This window comes from Sebastes umbrosus, chromosome 21, assembly GCF_015220745.1.
Source record: "Sebastes umbrosus isolate fSebUmb1 chromosome 21, fSebUmb1.pri, whole genome shotgun sequence".
NCBI classification, from domain to species: Eukaryota; Metazoa; Chordata; class Actinopteri; order Perciformes; family Sebastidae; genus Sebastes; species Sebastes umbrosus.
In genome coordinates this window covers 13740601-13762132 of record NC_051289.1, presented here as the reverse complement: position 1 = coordinate 13762132, position 21532 = coordinate 13740601, and the positions used below count along the sequence as shown (strand labels likewise).

The 21532-nt window shown below is 39.6% G+C and overlaps 2 protein-coding genes across 2 annotated transcripts; one reads left to right on the top strand and one right to left on the bottom strand.

Annotated features, from left to right (window-relative positions):
* Positions 1-3108: 3108 nt before the first annotated feature.
* Positions 3109-4241, top strand: LOC119480648 (arylamine N-acetyltransferase, pineal gland isozyme NAT-3-like). Its single transcript, XM_037757131.1, has one exon. It carries the CDS (start codon positions 3274-3276, stop codon positions 4126-4128), a length of 855 nt encoding a protein of 284 aa, XP_037613059.1. The 5' UTR covers positions 3109-3273; the 3' UTR covers positions 4129-4241.
* A 200-nt stretch (positions 4242-4441) lies between these two features.
* On the bottom strand, positions 4442-19886 carry LOC119480647 (E3 ubiquitin-protein ligase MARCHF6-like). Its single transcript, XM_037757130.1, has 25 exons — positions 19499-19886; positions 17803-17902; positions 15099-15172; positions 14759-14902; positions 14194-14266; positions 13873-14041; positions 13589-13778; positions 12619-12680; positions 12454-12486; positions 12311-12362; positions 11407-11465; positions 11226-11306; positions 11012-11080; positions 10568-10642; positions 8845-8979; positions 8534-8754; positions 8178-8315; positions 7863-8085; positions 7003-7072; positions 6631-6812; positions 6172-6306; positions 5887-5976; positions 5653-5785; positions 5113-5248; positions 4442-5035 (listed from the first exon to the last, which is right to left on the bottom strand). Exons 1-25 carry the CDS (start codon positions 19515-19517, stop codon positions 4948-4950), a joined length of 2751 nt encoding a protein of 916 aa, XP_037613058.1. The 5' UTR covers positions 19518-19886; the 3' UTR covers positions 4442-4947.
* Positions 19887-21532: the final 1646 nt, after the last annotated feature.

The following is a 21532-nucleotide window of genomic DNA, read 5'->3' as shown; positions in this document are numbered from 1 at the left end:
TTTGTACCGAGAATGTTATTATTGGGGGCGTTTGTGAATGTTTGTTCTGTTGTTTCAAAATAAACAAAAAAACAATAAATATAATATTGAAAAAAAAGAATATATTCTATATTTTGAATGTAAGGAACCATATATATGTGTTTTTATTATAGGGGGGATTAATTAAAAGATATTCATTGAAATAAAGCGTTTTAATTACACTTTTTAGGCTCAAAAATACATGGAATGATCACACATAATATATATAGCCTATCGCATTTTTTTTTTTGTTCCTGCTAAATGTAGGTGTAGTTTGCAACTTTATAAAAGGAGATGTTTGTTAAAGATATTATTATCTTATTATATATTTATTGTTTATAATTTTATTTTTTTACTTGTGTATATTCTTTTTACTTATTTATCTATTTTTTGTATATAATGTGTTTTTCCTGTATCTATACTGGCTTATTTTATATTAATATTAGGTTTGTTAAGTTTCTTTGTACCGAGAATGTTATTATTGGGGGCGTTTGTGAATGTTTGTTCTGTTGTTTCAAAATAAACAAAAAAACAATAAATATAATATTGAAAAAAAAGAATATATTCTATATTTTGAATGTAAGGAACCATATATATGTGTTTTTATTATAGGGGGGATTAATTAAAAGATATTCATTGAAATAAAGCGTTTTAATTACACTTTTTAGGCTCAAAAATACAAGTAATGATCACACATTATATATATAGCCTATCGCATTTTTTTTTTGTTCCTGCTAAATGTAGGTGTGGTTTGCAACTTTATAAAAGGAGATGTTTGTTAAAGTTATTATTATCTTATTATATATTTATTGTTTATAATTTAATTTTTTTACTTGTGTATATTCTTTTTACTTATTTATCTATTTTTTGTATATAATGTGTTTTTCCTGTATCTATACTGGCTTATTTTATATTAATATTAGGTTTGTTAAGTTTCTTTGTACAGAGAATGTTATTATTGGGGACGTTTGTGAATGTTTGTTCTGTTGTTTCAAAATAAACAAAAAAACAATAAATATAATATTGAAAAAAAAGAATATATTCTATATTTTGAATGTAAGGAACCATATATATGTGTTTTCAAATGTTATGATTTTGATGAGAAGTTATTACTGGAAAATGCAGTTTTTATAAAATAAAATCAGAAATACTTTATTAATCCCCAGGGGATATAAAGAAATGTAGAAACATTTAAATAAAGGAGTATGTAACATGTTAATTACGCACATAATACCACAATATATGTAGGGAATATAAATACTAATAAAAATAAGAAATTAGAAATAATTTATAACAAATATGTGCATCAAACACATGCAATATATAATTACAAAATATTCATGACTTTTGATAAACTTGTGGATAAGCTCCATAAAATTACAACTAAATGTTAAATTATTTCAATTTAATTTAATATAAAACTATAAATTGTTTAATCTGCATGTATTTTTTTTATTGTGTTATTGTTTTCTTTATCCTTTACTATCATCGTCGTTTTTAGTTTTATGTTTCTGTTTATATAATTTAAAGCTGCAGTGGGTAGAATTGGAGCAAATATGATTAAAAAAATATGATTTTATAAAACGGTCACTTTATCCTGACAGTAGTGCATGAGACAGGTAATCTGAAGAAAAAAAACATGTGCCTCTGTGTCTGTCAATCACTCGTGAACTCCGATCAAACGGTCAAACTAGGCAGCGCTGATCAAATATTAATCCATATTCTGTTACTCTAATGCCTATTTCTCGCCTCAAATTTTTTCAGAAACATCTTGTAGTGTACTGTTTAGCTGTAAAATGAGAAAGTTTATGACCTGGCAGCCATGTGGAGATCAGTTGAGGAAATACCAAGCACCGCCCATCAGCCGGAGCACAGCCAATAGGAACGCTCAATAGGAACGCTCTCTCTTTGAAATGACCTGTGATTGGCCAAAGTCTCCCGTCACAGACTAGATTTTTTAAAGCTTGAAAACAGAGCCATGAGGAGGTGCAGGGGCCTGTTTCACAAAAGCAGAATAAAGATATCCAAGATAAGAGAAAAAGCGAGGGTTGACCTAGCCTAGTCAGTTCATCCTGGCTTAATTGGTTTCCCGAAGGCCGAGCCAGGCTGAAGAGGAGCGACTAGGTTGAGCCAGGTGTCAGTAATTCCAATAAATGCAGAAGGCTGGATGTAGCCTATGTCAATGGAAATACTTATTTAGTCCATAATGGATAAGAAGGCAGTGCTCATGGAAAACATCATTTTTATCAGGACCCAGATACTGTACAGCCTGAAAGCAACCTGGCATCGTAGTGAGTGTAGGACATCCATACACCATGTGTTTTACAGAATTCACAAACTTTCAGATATCTGTACAGCACACACTTAACAATACAAACTGAGGGGATTAGAAAGAGAAGAAAGTGATCATTTCAATGTACACTGTAAGTATACACAGTAACAGGATGTATTAATCATTGCTGTGTGTTTCTCCCCCAGCAGACCAGTGATCCAAGAAAAATAAAAGTTCAAAGCATTGTGGTGTCCTCTCCCTGTTGTTTTATGGATATACAGTACACTATATAATATATAGAAAACTATATATACATGTATATATACACTACACTATATAATATACGGTACACTACAGTATATAGTTACTGGTCCAGTGAACTTTATCAGCCATTTCTAATCAATAATATATTCATCAACCCTCTAACAACAATATGAACAGCAGTCTTCATAAACACAATATAACCGTAATAATGATTATCACATGAATGATTATACAAATAAAAATTAAAGATAATGGTATGATATGGTATTTTAATGCAGGCTAATAAAAAAAGGCAAAATACATGCATAAGGTCATAGATTAACTGTAAGAAACACACACTGGTTTCTGATCAGAGTGACTGCTGACTGAACAGAGAAGGCACCAGGATAAATTAAAGCTGGTCTGGAGTCTTATGTGAAGTCTAGTTTTGAAAGGTTATTATTTTGCCCAGTGATGCCAAAAACTGCCTACTGCGTGCAGGTCTAATTGTGACTTGTTTAACATTCATGAAAAATGGGAAAAGGATTTATTTATTTTTTTATACTATTACTTTATACTATTTATGGGTGATTCATCCACATACTAACTATAGCTTATTTATTATTTTATGAAGCAGGACCTCAGGACTTTGAGCCTGCCCTCAAGACAACATTAAGTAACTCAGCACCAGGAAGCAAAATCTACACAAGACAGAGGAACCACAGTGGTTTGAACTGGCCATGGAGATGCATCTGGAGACCTATTTGTCGCGCATCGGGTTCGCTGGTCCAGTCGAGCCCAGCCTGGAGGTCCTGAGGTCGCTTCACACCAGTCACCTGTTCTCGGTGCCGTTTGAGAACCTCACGTTGCACAGCGGCGGACGAGTTCAACTCGACCTTCCTCTTCTCTACGACAAGATCGTGAACCAGAGCCGAGGTGGTTTCTGCACCGAGAACAACGGTCTCTTCTCCTGGCTGCTGTCCAGACTGGGCTTCCAGGTGACAATGCTCTCAGGCCAGGTGAAGAGTCGTTTAACGGGCTTCTACGGGCCACCTTTTGACCATTTGGTCCTCATGGTGAGGCTCGATGGGCAGCGCTGGCTGTGCGACGTAGGGTACGGTGCCCCCTGCTTCAGTACCCCGCTTTCACTGGAGACCAGTGGCCTCCAGGAGCAGGGCCACCGGGTGTACCGCATCAGAAAGGTGGATGAGGGGATGCACTTTCTGGAGTGGCAGGGGGAGGAGAACAAAGGGGTTGATGGAGACTGGACACAGATCTACAAGTTCACCCTTGAACCTCGGCGTCTGGAGGACTTTGCAGAGATGTGCCAGTACCACCAGAGCTCCCCTTGCTCCCTCTTCTTCTGCAAGTCCCTCTGCACCATACTAAGACCAGGTGGGACTTGGGTCGCCTATCTGGGACGCAAACTCACCAGCACCACCATTTCAACAAAGGGGACAGCGTTGGAAACCACAATCAGGGAACTTAAAGATGAGGAGATACCTGGTGTTCTAGCAGAGGAATTTGGAGTTGTGCTAAATTCTCCACTCATACCAAAGGATGAGACAATCACACCACCGACAGCCATGTATTGATCATTCATTACACCTCCAAAATTATGCATCTTCTCATTGCAAACTGATCAAATATGAATCAATATTCTCTTACTGTAATGCCTATTTCTTGCCACAAATGTTTTCAGAAACATCTTGTATATATTCAATAGGAACTAGATTTTTTAAAGCCTGAAAACATCCATGAGGATGTGCAGGGGCCTGTTTCACAAAAGCACACCTCCAAAATTATGCATCTTCTCTTTGCAAACTGTGTTTGATTCATACAACTTTAAAGCAATTTTTTTAACTCTCAGGTTTGAATAAAAACAATCACATGCAACAGAAAAAAAGATAAATTGTCAGTTTGATTTAATAAATTATACATACACTTTTAAGATGTACAATGGTCATTGCATTAATTCATATCCGTCTTTTTTCTTTTTTTTAAGACAAAGTCTGCGTTCAAAGTATTTACACATGTACAGTTATCAGGCAGCACTTTACAAAGCAAGGCATGAACGACAATACAGATGTTTCAAATCAAACCTCTTAACCCCTCACCCTCCTGCTCCTACTCCGTTTGTCTGAGGGGGTTGGGGGTAGGGGGGGAAGAGTACTCAGCTGTCCCATGATTATAATACATTTTCCCATCCCACCTTTGATGGGGCACGACAGGGAATTCAAGAAATTGGAACGACATCCATTAAATCCACCGAGATCCACAGAAGATTCAAAAGGATTACTGTCCAAGGACTGAGTTGAAAATCAAAAAAAGGGTGTTGGGGGTAAAGGGGGGGGGGAGACCGGATGTACGCAGGGTAACAGGTGCAAAAATGTGGCAGCGTGTGACACAAAAATCTACTCTGCGACAGGGTTCGGGGGCGGGACTGAGCTCGCTCTTGCAGCTTTCCGTTCATAGTTGACGAGCCTCTGCCCAACCAGGTACCTGTAAGGAGAGATTATCATGAAAATAATATTCAGATTGTAAAATACATGTTGGTTTCTACACTAACGGATCCTTACTTGTCGTTCTTGATGTGCTCATAAAGGCGTTTAAACTGTCGGATCTGGAAGGACAGGATGCCGATAAGCGAGACCACCATCAAGAGGAACGGGTAGATTCTCCTCTGCATTAGAATCTCCATCTCTGGGGTTACTCCTGCAAAAGTAATGCACTTCAGTTATGAATGGTTTCAGTGAACGCCCCATTAGCTGACACTGTAGTCACTGCAACAGTCATCTGGAGATAAAAAGGAGTATAGTATCTTGGAGAAACCTCTGTAATATGAACTCAGCACACTCGCACAGGATTAATCTAATGGAAACCGTCAGTGCTTTAAGTGGGTTTAAGTGAACAAGGCCAAAGCTTTATTGCTCTCCTTTTGCAGCTGATACTGTATACATTACACAACACAGAAGAGGATATTTATTGATTTTTATCTCTTAGTTTGGTGCTCCAGTTTTGGAGAAAAATCCTTGAACCGAGAAGGTGAAATAAACAAACCGACAGAGAAAATAACTAAATGTAAAACTTTCTAATTGCTTCCCACTCAAGACACTCACCCACAGCAGGAACCACCCCGGCAGCGATCACATATGGCACGCACAAGGACAGCAGCAGGACTGAGATGACCGGAGCTGCCAGTTTACGGATGATGAACTGGAGATCAATGTTGCGAATTCCGTTTGCATAAACCTGAGGAGAAAGTTTATAATTATTGTATTGTACAGCCAATTACAATGTCATTCTCTTATCACGCTCTTGAATCAGGAAAGTAATATTCATCTGCAACCCACCTGCTCAATAACGGTCTTCAGCCACCACTGAGGGCCCATGAGAGTGATGGCAGCAATGATTTTGGCATGGAGCACTCCGAGAGCCCAGTCCTGCAGATAACAGAGAGAACAGTGGATGAACACGGATGTAAGGACTGTGAATAACGTGACACAATTGGGCAAACAGGGTAAAGAAACAATTATAACACAATACCTACACAACAATGAACCACTCAAATGGAGTCTCTATGGAGAGAGATGGAAAAAAGACAGACATACTCGTGCAACACAGACCCACAATCATACCTGCCAGGGGTAGAAGAGGGGTGTCTGGTCCAGGGGGACTCTGAGTGGAGCCACAATGACCAGTTCAAACAGCAGGCCTAGTAGCAGCGGGATGACTCCAGCGACCAGCAGAGCTACAACCAGGGTCTTCAGAATCTGCATACACAGCGCAAGGATATAAAATGAAGATGATTAATCACAAAACTTGATGGCACCACATTTCTTCCTTAATGGAACAAAACTGCAGCATTGGCAGAGTTAATGATAAGGTTGGGATATTACTACTAGGCAGGTAGCAGCAAATTTTGGATATCAGCTCAATGATCTTGTAATAAGCAGCCAAACATTAAACAAAAACATTGCATTTAGGTCCAACTTCAGACAATCTAACAGCTGGAAAGAGAACAACTCATTACAAAACCACTCTGCTGCCCAGTTTTTGGTGTTTGCCAACAGTGGAGGCTGCTCACAGATACCCACCATGAGTGTCCACTCCTGGACTTTGCGTGCGATGACGGTGCGTCCCTGGGGCATCCAGGCCAGCAGCACGGTGACTCCGCGGATAGACAGCCAGCAGACATACAGGCCGCACGCTGCCGTGTACAGCTCGTGGATTTTGGAGCTTCCTGTCCAGAAGGACATCAGCCAGCGCCCGGTGAACACTGAAACACGCGTGGGACAAAACAAACATGACCTCTCTGGGAGTAAATTACTATTTGAGCTAGAACTTAAAAAAAGAAATGCTTAAACAGCAGAGACATGCATATATATATAGATTCACCCTTTAATTATGGTTTGGGTGTGGGTCTGCAATGTAAATTGCTGGTTGTATTTTATGCAACCACATCTTACCTGGTAGGGTTAGGCACACCAGACTGGCCACCAGCAGAGTGATGCACATGAATGCAATCAGCAACACAATCTGGAGAAAAGAGGACAGTTTTAGAATAAAAGTATTTTAACATGAAGGAGGAGGAGTGTAATAACTGGGAGTTGAGTTGTACGGTGTTGGCTCAATTCTAAAATTGTGGGGGGGGAGCCTACAGATACCATTTTATACTCAATTATAAATGATAACACATTTAGCCCAACGTTAATTTAGTTTTGTGCATCATCGCTTAAAGTATGTTAATTGGAATCCAATCCCTGCATCTAAGAATTGACCATTCGCTAAGCCCCTCCCTAAAACGGCCACAGTCCATCCTACGTTAGCAACCGTAACTAGGCGAAGGAGCGCTGCCAAGCTTTCAGCGGCGTCTATGGAACCTGCAAGTCCGACAGCAGATATCCTTAAAGTTTAGAGGGGAGTGTCGTATTTTCTTCACTTTTCCGAAGCAATACCGCAAGAGGAGCGATGTCGGATATGGATTAAACAGTGTGGCGGACCTCACTCACAGCTGAGTCCAAGGTAAGGCGCTAATAACGTTAGCTAGTTCAGCGCGTTAACACAAAGACGGTTGAATATTAATTCATATTTGAGAGAGATCCAGTGTATGGATCAGAGCTGTGACGTGCGAGTAATATCCTGGCGTGCTTTAAACAAATGGAAAAGCAGGATAATTTAGTTTTATATTAGATAATGAAAGCTATAGGGGGGTCATAGCTAAATATGAATTGAGCTTAAAACAAACTTACCCAGGAACATACAGGAACACAGAGACTGTTCCAGAAACAGCAGTGATAAATGTTCAAAACCCCCAAGGCTTTCTCACCCTGAATGGGAAGCGAAGAGGTCTGTGGTAAGGCTGGAATCCGACTGGTCCCCCTTGCTGCAAAATGGCCTGATGGGCTGCATGTAGCCCCTCGCCAACAGCTGGGGCAGGGTTGTTATTGTTGTTATGGTGACCGGGAGGAGGGTTGTTATTGTTGTTGTTGTTCACAGGCTGGTTGGCATCATTGTCCTCCTGCTCCCCGAGGAGGTAGGAGTGGAGGTCTCTGTGGAGGTGAAGATGTGTTTGGTTATAGAGGGCCAATCGGAGAAAAATCAGGAAAAACATGCAGAAGTGTATTCAAACTGGTCGACTTACAGTAAAAATCCAGCGCTGACTGTCCAGGCCCTGACCAGGCCTTTGAGCCACTGGCGAGTGTGTCCCTGCTCCAACAGAGCTGGCAGCACAACCTGAAGTAACAACAGCTCCAAAGACAGCTCGCTGACCGGGGCATCACTGAGGGGGAAAGAGGTGGAGAGGGTCAGGCTCAACTCGTTTTTGTGGCAATGTGGTCGGTATTTCCTCTTTTGTTCAAGATGTACTGCGCTAAGATGCTGTGGCCATCTGGCCTAAGGAGGAAGTGGTTTCACACACCATTTCAGAGAGACAAAGCAGCAGCTCTTCACACCGTTTATTGCTAAGTGACCTATAATTTTATCCTGCTTGCTGGTTACCTGTAGAGCATGACGTTGTACGGGAGGAAGATGGGCAGCAGTAGTTTGATCAGCCTGATGGGCAGCCACAGCATGAGCAGCACGATGGAGCCGAACACAACTACTGACAGGATGAACCGCCGCAGGTGTCTATAGATAGGCAGGTGAATCATTTCCTGCACCGGGTTAAAATCGGGATCATTGAGGTTTCTCAGAAACCACAGCACTCCCGGCCTCAGCACCTGATGGGCGTAAACAATACAAGTTAGCGTTAGGAAAGCAGCTGCATTTAAAAAAAAACAAAAAAAACGTTACTGTTATCAGGATCTTACCTCTCTCAGTAGGAGGATGAAAGAAGCAAAGTAGAAGACATAAACCATTCCCACAAGCCAGTGCAGGAACATGGTGGTGCCAGGGGCTGATTTAAAACTCAACTCTCTGTCTTTCAGGGAGGCATCAAACATCTCCTGCAGGAAATCAAATGTTAAATAACGATTGCAGTTAGACTGATTCAAATTCCGTGTTTATTCTAGGATGATAATTACTCGTCTTTGTTAAATTAATGCACAGATGGCTGGAAGATCAAATGTGCTATGAATAACATTTGCGCATGCCATATGCTTTACAGATTAAAATTAGACAAAGCTCAATTAAATTCTGAAAGTAGCATGCAGAATGAAGGGTTCCTCCACTGCCGCTCAAAGGCAAGTCCCATGTTTCATATTGGAATTGTTCACTTATGTCTGTGCTGTTGTGTCTATAGGATTTTATATATCCTGTATGTTTATTACAACTTCTAACTAGAATTACCACCTCACGGTTGTATGCCTCCGCCAACCAGTCAAGCTGCAGTTTACAGCCGTGTCTGTCCAAAATGTCATCACTTCATCATTTTATCCTATTAGACAGTTCTGTGAAATTGTCATAATTAGCACATGACTTCTTGAGTTATGGCCAGAAACATGTTTTGTGAGGTCACAGTGACCTTGACAAACCAGAATCTAATCAGTTCATCCATAGTCCAAGTGGATAATTGTGTCAAATCTGAAGAAATTCCCTCGTCAGGCGTTCCTGAGATATCGCGTTCGCAAGAATGGTCCGCACGGACAAACAGACAGATGGATTTACAGACGGACAACCCGAAAACATTATGTTAAAGTTGATAAAAACAGCATCGTGGCAGAGACCAAACCAGCTTTGTCATTACAAGAAGCTCATTTTAATCTGTGGGACAAACTGAAATGAGAAACACAGCTTATTCCACGCAGTTCATTTTCAGGCCAATTAGATTCTTTTCAGAGGTGAACAGCTGCGGAGCGGGGAGGACATGGTTCCCTTCTGCTGTGTAAACTGCTCCACCTGTTCTGAGGCGCGTTGACAGGCTCGTGTAAACAATCCCACCGGCTTACACTGTGTAGCATAGGTGGGAAAGCTTAGGTGGCCACTGGAGGCAGAGGTCGACTTGGGACTGTGCCAGTTAGCGCCAGAGAGTGAAAAATTGCTGACACACAAGAGACTCGCAGATGAGGAGAGTGAAAGCCACAACGCAGAGGCATAATGTGACTCTCTCCATTTGTCCAAGCCAGTTTGTTTTCTGTATTTCTGTGTTAATAAATGTATGAACTGTGGGATCAACAGCATCTGCTTCTGTCTCTGTCTCAGCCCTGTTAATTGCCACTTCAAGGGCTATTTGAGAGACGCCTCTACAGGGTAGAGAACGCCACTCTAATTTGAACAAGAGACATGTAAGCATCCACTGAAATTTCATAGGGAGGAGAGGTAAATTCAGAAAATTAGACTGGCTGCAACTGGCACTGGAGGAACCCTTTGAGGCCGGTAGAAAACATAGATACCGTTACAGACAAGTATTTGTCACTATATGGCACTGTAAATACATCAGCCAAGGATGAGAAATACAATTAACCTTCCTATGACCATGATACCACTTAAAGTCTTAACATTACACCAGTTTAATAAATTAAATGCAGACAAGTGCGAGGAGCTGGGACTTCCAAAAACAGTATGATAGAGTATAACAGAGCCAGAGAGTCTTACTAAAGAGCAGATGTCGAGCCACCAGCCACAGATGAGTGGAAAAACACCAATCTCCACAACAACCAGCAGAGAGACCTGTAATGGAAGCATTGACGCGTCTCAGTATCACTTAACACCATATGTATGCACATGAAATAAGTCTCTATAAAAGGTGTTGAAATGCAGTAATGTTGTGCTTTTTTTCTTCATTCAGTTTCAGGCTCTTTTAAAATGGACAAGGCCACCTCAAGCCTGACTATTTATTATGAATATGTTTAGGTCATACTGTAATAAAATAATGCTATCTTTCAGTTTCTGTGTAATTGCAAAAATACAAAAAAAAACTCAGATTCAGTGTTATGTTCACGTAGTAAATCTCAGTAAGTGAATACTTCTGTCTATATTTCCACCAAGGACGGTGCAGGCGTGAGTTACACAGAGAAGAAATGTACTTAGAGGTGTTACCTTGACAACGATGTAGCAGACTCCCAGGAGACGTCGGGAGCGCTGAAACCTGACCAGAGCAGCCAGACCCTGAGACGGCCATTAAGGATCAACAATGCTGCTCACACATTTACACCCGCACAGACCAAACAGAATCAATTCCACATGCATTGCTTGTCCTGGTAATAGAATTATGTTTGCTTTAGGTTTTACATTTCAGTAGACGGAAGGATACGTGACAGAGGATGAGCGTCATGGCCAGCAGTATGTAGCCCACAATGGTTGTGATTAAGCCCTCAAAGTGGGAGGCTTGGACCTGAAGAACAGAACAAAGTTGTAGTCAAGTAATTAATCACAACTCAAGAGACACGATATTGAATAATAATAATGCCAAGCGGATGAGAGCAGTTTCTTACATATTCCTCAAAGCCAAGACCCACGACAGAGAAGTGCCCGATGTGGTAGGGACAAAATGCTGATTGAGGGGAAAAAAAGAAGACAAATGCAATCAACCTGCAGCAATTGCTATAATTACATAATATGTCTTAAATATGATCATATAACTGTACCAGGACTGCACAATTAATCAAATATTAATCGGGATTTTGGCTTCCCACAATTAAATGAACATGATCGACTGCGATATTGGCGTTTAAAATGCTCCGCTCATAGAAAACTCTGCTGCATAAATCAAGCGCTTCCTAAACTAACATGTCGTCGGTGTGGAAGTTCTTCAGCGTGAGTGAAGCAGACATAAAGCTCGCAAATTATCACAACTGCAAGTCCAAAATAAGCCGCGGAGGAACAACCTTAAAACATTTGGAACAACTAACTTAATCCGACACTTATATTGTAATTCATTCCCATGAATGCGGCTCAGAGTAATCACCGAGACCGGCTCGTCTGCCGACAGCACGGAGCTAAGGAGCTTATTTTTTTTTTAATCAAAGCAAATATTTGAATAAAAATTTAATTATTTATTTCCTATTCATTTGAATTGTGTGTTTTTATGCAAATAACCACTATAGATGACAATAACAAAGTCAAATCTATGAATAATCATGCAAAATAATCTCAATATTGATCAAAATAATCATGATTAACAGTTTGCTCATTATCATGCAGCCCTAAATTGAACAGTATCTCAGTTTTATGTTTTGTTTATTTTATTGTTGTATGTTGGAGGACCTTTTAGGCTTTATTGTGTTTTAGTCCTTGATGAATGGAACTACTGCTGTGCAAAGTTACTCTGTACTTTTAATCATCCAATAAATGCGATCAATCAATCTTTATGATAAATCCTTGTTTTAATCTACTCACCAAAGACCAGGATGAAGAGTGTGTTGAGAGACACCACCCAAAAAACATGCTCCTACAAGACAAAAGAGTCCAAGTATGATTTTAACTTACAAACGTATGATACAAAAGTGTAAAAAACATAACTGACTTATAGAGAGACTTACCAAAAATACCAGTGAACCATCCAGGCCAAGCATCTAAAAGGGAAATGGAAAGATTTTAAGTACGTCATGATGTATAACACAAATAGAAAAACCTTTGATAGAGTTGTGTAGATTGTGTACTAGGGATGGGGGTGTTTGGAGATCAGTAATGTCACGCAGAGTTACCCTTTCCCAGGTGAGCTCCTCCGCCGCTCTGTCCCACTCCAAAGCATTCCAATTCATGTCATCTACAGAGAAAAATATTTACTTTAAATACAGTGAAGATTAATACATTCACAACAGTCAGCAATTTAAAAATGTCTATATAAACATCCAATTCAATCATTATCAATCAAGACCACACTGTTATTGTGTTTGTCTGGTCAAATGCTTTTGGGTTGGCTTCCAGCAACAACACAGAAAAATAATACTTAAGAACACTGTTATGATTACATTATTAATGCTGTTCCGGGGGAAAATTTGTTTGCAAAACAACCTATTGTTTCCACTGCATTAATTTAGCTGTGGTGACACCCCGCAGCTAGAATAATGTATAATACAATCACAATTCATTATCAGCCTGTTTTGCCTAGCCTGCTGCAATATCAGCCCATTAACCGCAGAAAAACAAAACAAATTAGGTGGGATATGAGTGCATTTTGACACATCGTTATATCATTCTCAAATTAATTGCATGCTCTAATGGCAGTGTTGCTGTTTGTTCTAATGTTTCTCAATGTTTAAGTGTGCATTTCCATAAACCCTGCAGTTTTCTGTCGCTTCAACAACGCCCTAGTCTGTTGGCTTTACTGGAGGCGAAACATGACGCTCTGCTCCATTTCAGTTTGTGCTTGAACTGCACCATTTTCTCAGTGTTTTTTGATGTTAAGCAATTAAATTTTGTAAGGCAAGGCATTCCAGCATATCTCCATAAAATGTAACCAGGCAGAACACAATGTGAAATGTGATTGACAGACAGGCAGTGTGCCATTCTTGAACACAATCACTGTTTGTTTACGCTAATACATGTCTCAAAATGACACTTTATACAGCCTGACAAGATTTCAGTAGGGACTAAAATTACAACTATAACTGCCAAAAACACTACTTTAAACGGATACTCTGATTGTGATTGATTTCCTTATCAAATTCCAACCTTGTGCTCCATTATTGGGGTCTGCATCTTCAGCTGCTGCTCCCTCCTCTTCTTCCAGCTCTGGGTCATCACCCTGGTCTGGCGGGACATCAGGGGGCTCAGGCTCTGCTTCATTCTGGGCTGGCGGATCAGCCGGGGCTGGCTGGGCTGCAGGGGGCTCATCCGCTGCTCCCTGGCCTGCAGCTTGTGCCTGAGAGTGAGGGTTTAACATAGGGAGTTAGAGTGATTTTGTGTATGCACGTGGTTAAGATTGGATGTACAAGTACGTATGTCAGACAAAGTACCTCATTGGCTTGTCCGGCTGCGTTAGGCGGTTGCGGCTGGTGCTGCTCTAACCACTGGGGAGCGCCACCATGGACTATCTGTTCTCTGAGCCACACCAGGCTGATAAATGCACACAGCGTGCAGGTGACCACGAAGCAGCCCTGTAGACAATCTGCAAGCAGGTTCTCTCTGCAGGGGCACAAATATTAACACTTTTATAAACATACAAAAATAGACCTTTAAAAAGTAGGCTATATGGAAATGAAGAGAATAAGCAGGTAAAGGAGACGAGCTTTAGCTTTAGTAGTGTGTAGTAGGAGAACTCTGGTAGCATCACTCACGTAGAGAGCATGTCCAGCGGCAGTGTCAAAAGTGAGCTCACAGAGCCGGTAAACAGACACTTGTAGATGCGACCTGAGACAGAGACCAGATAAATAAATTAGTGTCATTTTGCGTACATTAAATACATTTAAATAGTTTCATTGTAACAACTTACACAATATGTGAGCATTACATAGATTTTTTTTACATTGAGAACTGAGGGGGATTTACATATCTTGGAACATGCACATGTTATGTAAAGATACTTAAGCTGTAATTCTCTTGATCGCGTTAAACCATGAACATGAGCTAATATGTGAAGCTTATGTCATGCCCACTTCATACAATGTAATGAACATCTACTTCCAACCCTATGAAACAAATTCGTCAGCTAAAATCAGATAAAACCTATTATTATCCCCCATTGCTTTGATGAATCAATTTATGAGGAGAAAAAAAGTGAATTATACTTTTAAGATAATAGCTGTAAGAAAGGTGTAATCCAGTATTAAAGAGGAGATCACTTTGGCCTTGAGTTCACAATCAGTTTATCTCTGCATTTGTGCCTGTGTGTGTATTACTTACATGCGGTGAGAGGAACCACCCCGAGCCACGCGAAGGCCACCAGTGTGTAATGGAACCAGTAGCGGATGGCCGTGCCCACACTGGTCAGCAGGCCGGCACAGATGTCCTGGATGGGCAGACGTGAGGGCATGTCTGGGGAGTAGACTGAAGTGGAAAGAGGGAACCAGAGACATTTAAATAATCTTTTATGCTTGATAGCGTTCTAAATATCATTGTGTTATGTAAAAAGGACTGATACAAAAAAAGAACCACATGGCCCCATCTGTAAGGCTTGTTTAGGAAAACCTGAGGCTGTTTAATATATTAAAGTGGATGATCTATCAATGTCACAAGTACTTACTTGGTGTGAAAGCAAATCTGTGCTTGCATAATTCACAGTACTCCTTCCTGCTGTGCTTCAGCCACTGGACCAAACTGTAAAGCAACATTTAGACGATCAAATTTCAACAACCTGAAACATATGCTTCTTGAGAATTTTTAGGTTTTTATTACGCAAAACATTTTATGTGTGATTTGGGGGATAAATGTTGGAAAACTGAATATTCAGATCAATAACAATGGAGACCTACTACAGAGCATATATCAATTAAATCATCCACTTCTAAAATCCTTAAAAAAGTATTACAAAACAGATGAATGTGTGTGTACGATCGGTCACATTTGAAATTTCAAAAGTTCAATAGATTTTATGTGGTCCCTGATTTGGACATTTTCTCTCTGCCACAAGGCCTTAAAATGAACGAGATCCAACTACATACTGTCGCTAGATTAGAAACAACTCCTGTGTTGCAGATTTAAACCACACTCTGGGATGTTAACGTTGTGAGACGAAGACAAAGGTCTATAGTTAACCTCACATAACCCTTTTTTACCACTGCTATGACTACACAAGAATATGACGTGATGAAGACGCATGCTCAGCTGTCATGATCTCTCCAGGATCTCTGGACCCAACAGACACTGACTGTGAGAATTTATCTTGTTTCAGTCATGGTGAAACCTTCACTCTGATTAACAACTAACAAAAAAAGGGCGTATCAGTTATATTCTGAGCTGATGCTTGTATGTTGCCAATAATAATAATAATAACACCATCTCAGTGACATAGGCTAGACTAGGGATTAATAACTGGGTTATGTAAGGGAGTCATTACACAAGCTGATTCCAACACATATGACATGCATGCATATGACAGCATTAAAGACAGAACAGGGTTATACTTAAGCTCCAATTCAACTTTCATCCTAGAAGGTTTCCACTCTACAACCCCCCGCCCATGAAAAATCATCCCCATGACAGAACACATTTATTCCTTCCTAGTGTGTTAATGCAATTTGTACAGCTCAAAAATGTTGTACTGAGATCTACATTATAGGTCCACACCAGTTGGGTTTTCTGTGACAAACTGTCTATATGATCTAGCTGACATATCAACCTGAAATTCCCAAAGAATTAAGAATCTCTGACCTCTCACTGACCATGTCACTCTGAACAATGACATTTCAGCAGTCTATAGTACATTAAATGTGAATGCTACCTGTGTGTTGCTGGGGGTTTGTCTTCATTTGATTTTTATTTAGTACAAAACACAACACAATAAAATAAACATAGCTAAGGTATGCATACACTCAGCAGAACTACACAATCCAGACACAATAGACTGTTATTCTAAACTTTGTGGGGGGTGGACGTGAACTAATATGGATACAAACTGAGGTGCAACAATTACCACAGAACAATCCAGGCCTGGCTTTTGCTTTCGCCTGGGGATTTCCATGCACCTGACCCTCTAACCAGTGACGCTCACACACAGGACAGATGAGAACACAGCACAATCTCCAAAATACCTGCTGCTGGTACAGTATTGTTTTCACTAGGGCTGTTCCAAATGCCATTTTTTGGCAGGTATTTTTCGAAGGTATTCGAAGCTTCGCAGCGTGGCATTCTTTTGTCTGTCTGTCTCCATCTTCCCAGTTTCAGTGCCCGAGACAGCGCTGCTGCCGCACTACTGTACACACACGCACCTCTACACATAACAATCAGCAATATCCATCTGAGAATAACTAATAATAATATTGTGTTGAATATGAACAATTAATAACGTTGTGGGATTATTCCTTATTTCATCAGCTATTTGGGGATCTATACTTTATTACTACATACTTATATAGAAACGAAACAAAAAAAGAAGTACTAATTTGGAAGCCGATCACCATGGCAATGGTCGAAGCATTTGGGTCAGCCCTAGTTTTGATGTGATGTGACACTATGCAACCTGGATGTGACAGAGGATGAACCCGTTCTGCATCCTTTCATGATTCTTAAATTATGCTTGCTATCCAGCCACCACTATAGGAATAATCAAGTTACGCACCAAGTTATCCGATTACTTAGCAACCACCCTGAAATACAACAAATCACTAGAGCTGCAACGATCAATCGATTAGTTGTCAACTTAAATTAATTGGCAACAATTTTGATAATCGATTAATCAGTTTGAGTAATTTTTTAAGAAAAAAAAAAAGTCAAAATACTCTTGATTCTAGCTTCTTAAATGTAAGTATTTATATATTTGTTTCTAATCCTCTATGACAGTAAATTGAATATCTTTGAGTTTTGGACAAAAGTTAACTGATCTTTTTGAAAAACAACAACAACAACAACAACAAAACAAGTATTCTCTTGGCTGTGTTTCCTAAAAACGTGCTCATAGAACCAGGATAGGAACAAGTACAACCATGGAAAAACATGGAAGTATGTTAAACATTATACTGTGTTCTTTTTTCACAACACTATGAACAAAACCACAATCAGTTATTCGCAGTCAAGCCTTACTTTAACCGTGCACACACACAGGGACACTATAATAAAGATCCAAGTTTTGGAGTGACTAATGCAACAAGTTAACACAGTGTCCAACCTTGGCCTAATAATTACTCACATTAGGGTTGATGCTCTTTTGGTGCACATGTCAATGTTTACTAAAAGGGAGAGAGTGTTCTGGGGAGGGGGGAAAGCCAGCTTAAGAGCCAAAACACACTTACCATTCCTGGTGGATAAACTTGATACTGCCAGTGCAGACACAAGGGTGGTACAAGGGTTTGTCTGGTGTCCCCTCAGAGCGGCACACACGACAAATATCCGCTGGACACACAAACAAAACATACATAACATGTGAGTTACTATTATGATACCCATTGCCAAAACCAAGCAAACTACAGAGTAGGGGTACTGGGTGTGTTATAGACAGGTGTCTTTTGGAAATGAGGACTCCTAATGCTAGAAACTTAGATAAGTAAGATACATACATCTAAATGAGTGGGTTATCTATATGGCCATACATCAGGAGACTGATGACATCACAAGAAACATTAGTCCTTTTGACACTCTCTATTACATTGCTGCTTCACTGTATTGCTCTCACATTGAGCTGGCTGCATTAAAACAACTTTTAGTTACTATTCAATTTGCTTTTGCTTTATTGGCATGACTGTCAGGTGTACAATATTGCCAAAGCCTCAATTCAATAATAAATAAACAAAGGATGCAAAGGATAAATGTAAAAAAAAAAATATATATATGAAGTAGAGGAGTAAATAAAAGGCAGAGTGTGAGTTACATCTATATGATACACATTGCTAAAGCCAAGCAAACTAAAGAGTAGGGGTACTGTGTGTGCGTTATAGACAGGTGTCTTTTGGAAATGAGGACTCCTAATGCTAGAAACTGAGTAAGACACATACATCTAAATGAGTTACACTCCCTTATATATATGGCCATATATCAGGAGACTGATGATATCACAAGAAACATTAGTCCTTTTGACACTCTCTATTACATTGCTGCTTCACTGTATTGCTCTCATATTGAGCTGGCTGCATTAAAACAACGTTTAGTTACTATTCAACTTGCTTTTGCTTTATTGGCATGACTGTCAGGTGTACAATATTGCCAAAGCCTCAATGCAATAATAAATAAACAAAGGATGCAAAGGATGAATGTAAAAAACCCCAAAAAAAACATGAAGTACAGGAGTAAATAAAAGGCACAGTGTGAGTTACATCTATATGATACCCATTGCATAAGCCAAGCAAACTAAAGAGTAGGGGCACTGTGTGTGTGTTATAGACAGGTGTCTTTTGGAAATGAGGACTCCTAATGCTAGAAACTGAGTAAGATACATACATCTAAATGAGTTACACACCCTTATCTATATGGCCATATATCAGGAGACTGATGATATCACTAGAAACATTAGTCCTTTTGACACTTTCTATTACATTGCTGCTTCACTGTATTGCTCTCATACTCATACTCATAGAGTAGGGGTACTGTGTGTGTGTTATAGACAGGTGTCTTTTGGAAATGAGGACTCCTAATGCTAGAAATAAGTAAGAATATATATTGAATAAAGGTTCATCTTATCTTATCTTATCTTATCTAATCGTATATGGTCATACATCAGGAGACTGATGACATCACAAGAAACATTAACATCTAGTCATGTTTTACTCTCTCTAATACATTACAATGCTCTCATGTTGAGCTGGCTGCACTAAAACAACATTTAGCATCCCCCACATTACTGAATTAACCTCACACTACACTGACAGGTTGCTAAGCTACTCAGCTAGTTAACCACTAGCAGGCCGGCTCAGCGTTAGCTTCTTGGTGATGCTATGTGTTATTAACCCCAAAACAGAGAAGCAATGATGAGCCTTTTTATATTGAGTTATTTACCTTCTTCGGCTGTATCCATGATTGTTCGCTAAGCACCGGTTTCTTCCAGGAGTACCGTGTTCAGCGAACCCATCCACGACTCCAGACCGTTTACTAGCTTTAAACTAAGCTAGCGAGCTAGTCTCCTTATTTGTCATCATAAAATGGTTTCTCCTCCACACAGACTGATGTTTCCTCTCACATCCGGTGTCTGTGTTCGCCGCTAAACAAAGGGGTTTTATTTGTATTTTGTTGATGTGAAACAATATATACGTTACATCTTCCGTGTTGTTGCTGAAATGACAGTTTAAGACCTGGCTAGCTAAGCTCGGCTAACGCATGCGCCGACGTCACCGCTGCTGCGAGCTGCTGTCACAACCACAACAGCTTTTTTTTTTTTTACTTTGCGACAGCGGCTCAAGTTTTACGGCAGGAGGGAAACTGCCATAACAACCAGTCACGTGGTTAAGTGAAAGGAAGGCAAGCCATTATATCATGTGATTCTTTTAATATCGAAACACCAGATGCTCGTTTCTAAACATAATTAACCCTCCTGTTACCTTCAAATTTACTAACATCTTTTATCCTTGGGGTCAATTTCACCCCAGCAATTTAAACCTCCAGAAAATGATTATAATTGAAATTGTTAACCAAGTTTATGTGTCAGGTACTTTATGTTTGTATGTTGACTACCTAAATAGCCCTTTAAATAAAATCAATATCTTCACGGGAACCATATTTTGACGCCCCCAAAGCGTGGGGAAATATCAAAGTTCTCGCGAGAATGATGTTTCCCCTCTCCCATGTCGTGTGAACTATCAGTGGTTTCTCGCATTACTACAGTTATGGTTATGTTAGGTTAGGGCCCTAAAGCTTTTTGAAGATTATAAATGCATGTTATAGTGACCTCAATATCATCCAAAACAAATGTATGTAAAATGTATATATTTCTTATATGTTTTATACAGCTAAAACAGCCTGGGGTCAAATTGACCCCAAAGAACACCGATGCGTACAGCATGTGTACAGGACATTGAAAACATATCATCATTTTAATTTTATGTTTACCCAGTTGTCCCCATTAAATTAGGAAAAGTCATTAAATATGAAGCAAAAAAAATGATGTCAATCATTTATTTAGAGATGTTAAACATTGAATGGGGTCAAATTGACCCCAAAGATAATAGGAGGGTTAAGATGTACATAATATGTGTCTACTGTGCCTGGCTGACATTCAAGAACGTATTCTCAATTTCTTCGCTTTTATACTGATTTTTAGAAACTGGGTATCAAATATCCATCCATATTGAACAGTGACATCTGCAGGATTTTACTTGAACCAACAACTTTGATATAATAAACTCGGGGAAAAAAAGTGAAGGGGGCTCTTTAGGGTATGTTCAGACTTAAGTAGGGGGAAACCATGGGGGAAACACATATCGACGGGAAACCGTACTCGACACAACACCTGTTTAGAGGTGCAAGTCTAATAAACTTGGGGAAAAAAGTTTGGAAATTTGTGTTTGGTCAATTCTCTTCAGAATCAGAATCAGAATCAGAATCAGAATTGTGTTTATTGCCAGGTGTAAGAGATTTACACTAGGAATTTGCTTTGGTTATGTTGGTGCAAGTCAAACAGTATAATAACAAAATAGATAAAAACGTTAGAATAAAATAGAATTAAAAAAATTTAAATTTTAAGAATATACAATATACAAAATAAGCTTTAAACAAAAATAAACATGATATAAACAGATAGTGCAAATGCTCTTTCTGTTGTTACAATGCTAAATGGCATTGCATTTTACATCGTTGGAAAACCTGTTTATTTACCTTCACAATGATGTCCAACTTGTAAGGATCATACTTTTGTGGGATGAGCAGCACAGCTGATTATGTGGGTAGCGCCCAAGAAAAATTTGCCAAAATGCTCTGCCAATGGTAAACAGTGTATTCTCCTGTTGGGATTGACTCTTGTTTTGAGATGTTTGGTGGATTGGATGATTGAACTCTCTATCAGTAACAAGGAACAAACAAGACATATTGGCTATTTTA

What these genes read in the sequence shown, in the direction of transcription:
- LOC119480648 (XM_037757131.1), top strand. Translation starts at nt 3,274, where the DNA reads ATGGAGATGCATCTGGAGACCTATTTGTCGCGCATCGGGTTCGCTGGT.
- LOC119480647 (XM_037757130.1), bottom strand. An exon ending in CCGCTGGACATGCTCTCTAC is followed by an intron (nt 14,042 to 14,193) that starts GTGAGTGATGCT and finishes GTGCCCCTGCAG; the next exon opens with AGAGAACCTGCTTGCAGATT. An exon ending in CGGGGTGGTTCCTGCTGTGG is followed by an intron (nt 5,249 to 5,652) that starts GTGAGTGTCTTG and finishes TTACTTTTGCAG; the next exon opens with GAGTAACCCCAGAGATGGAG.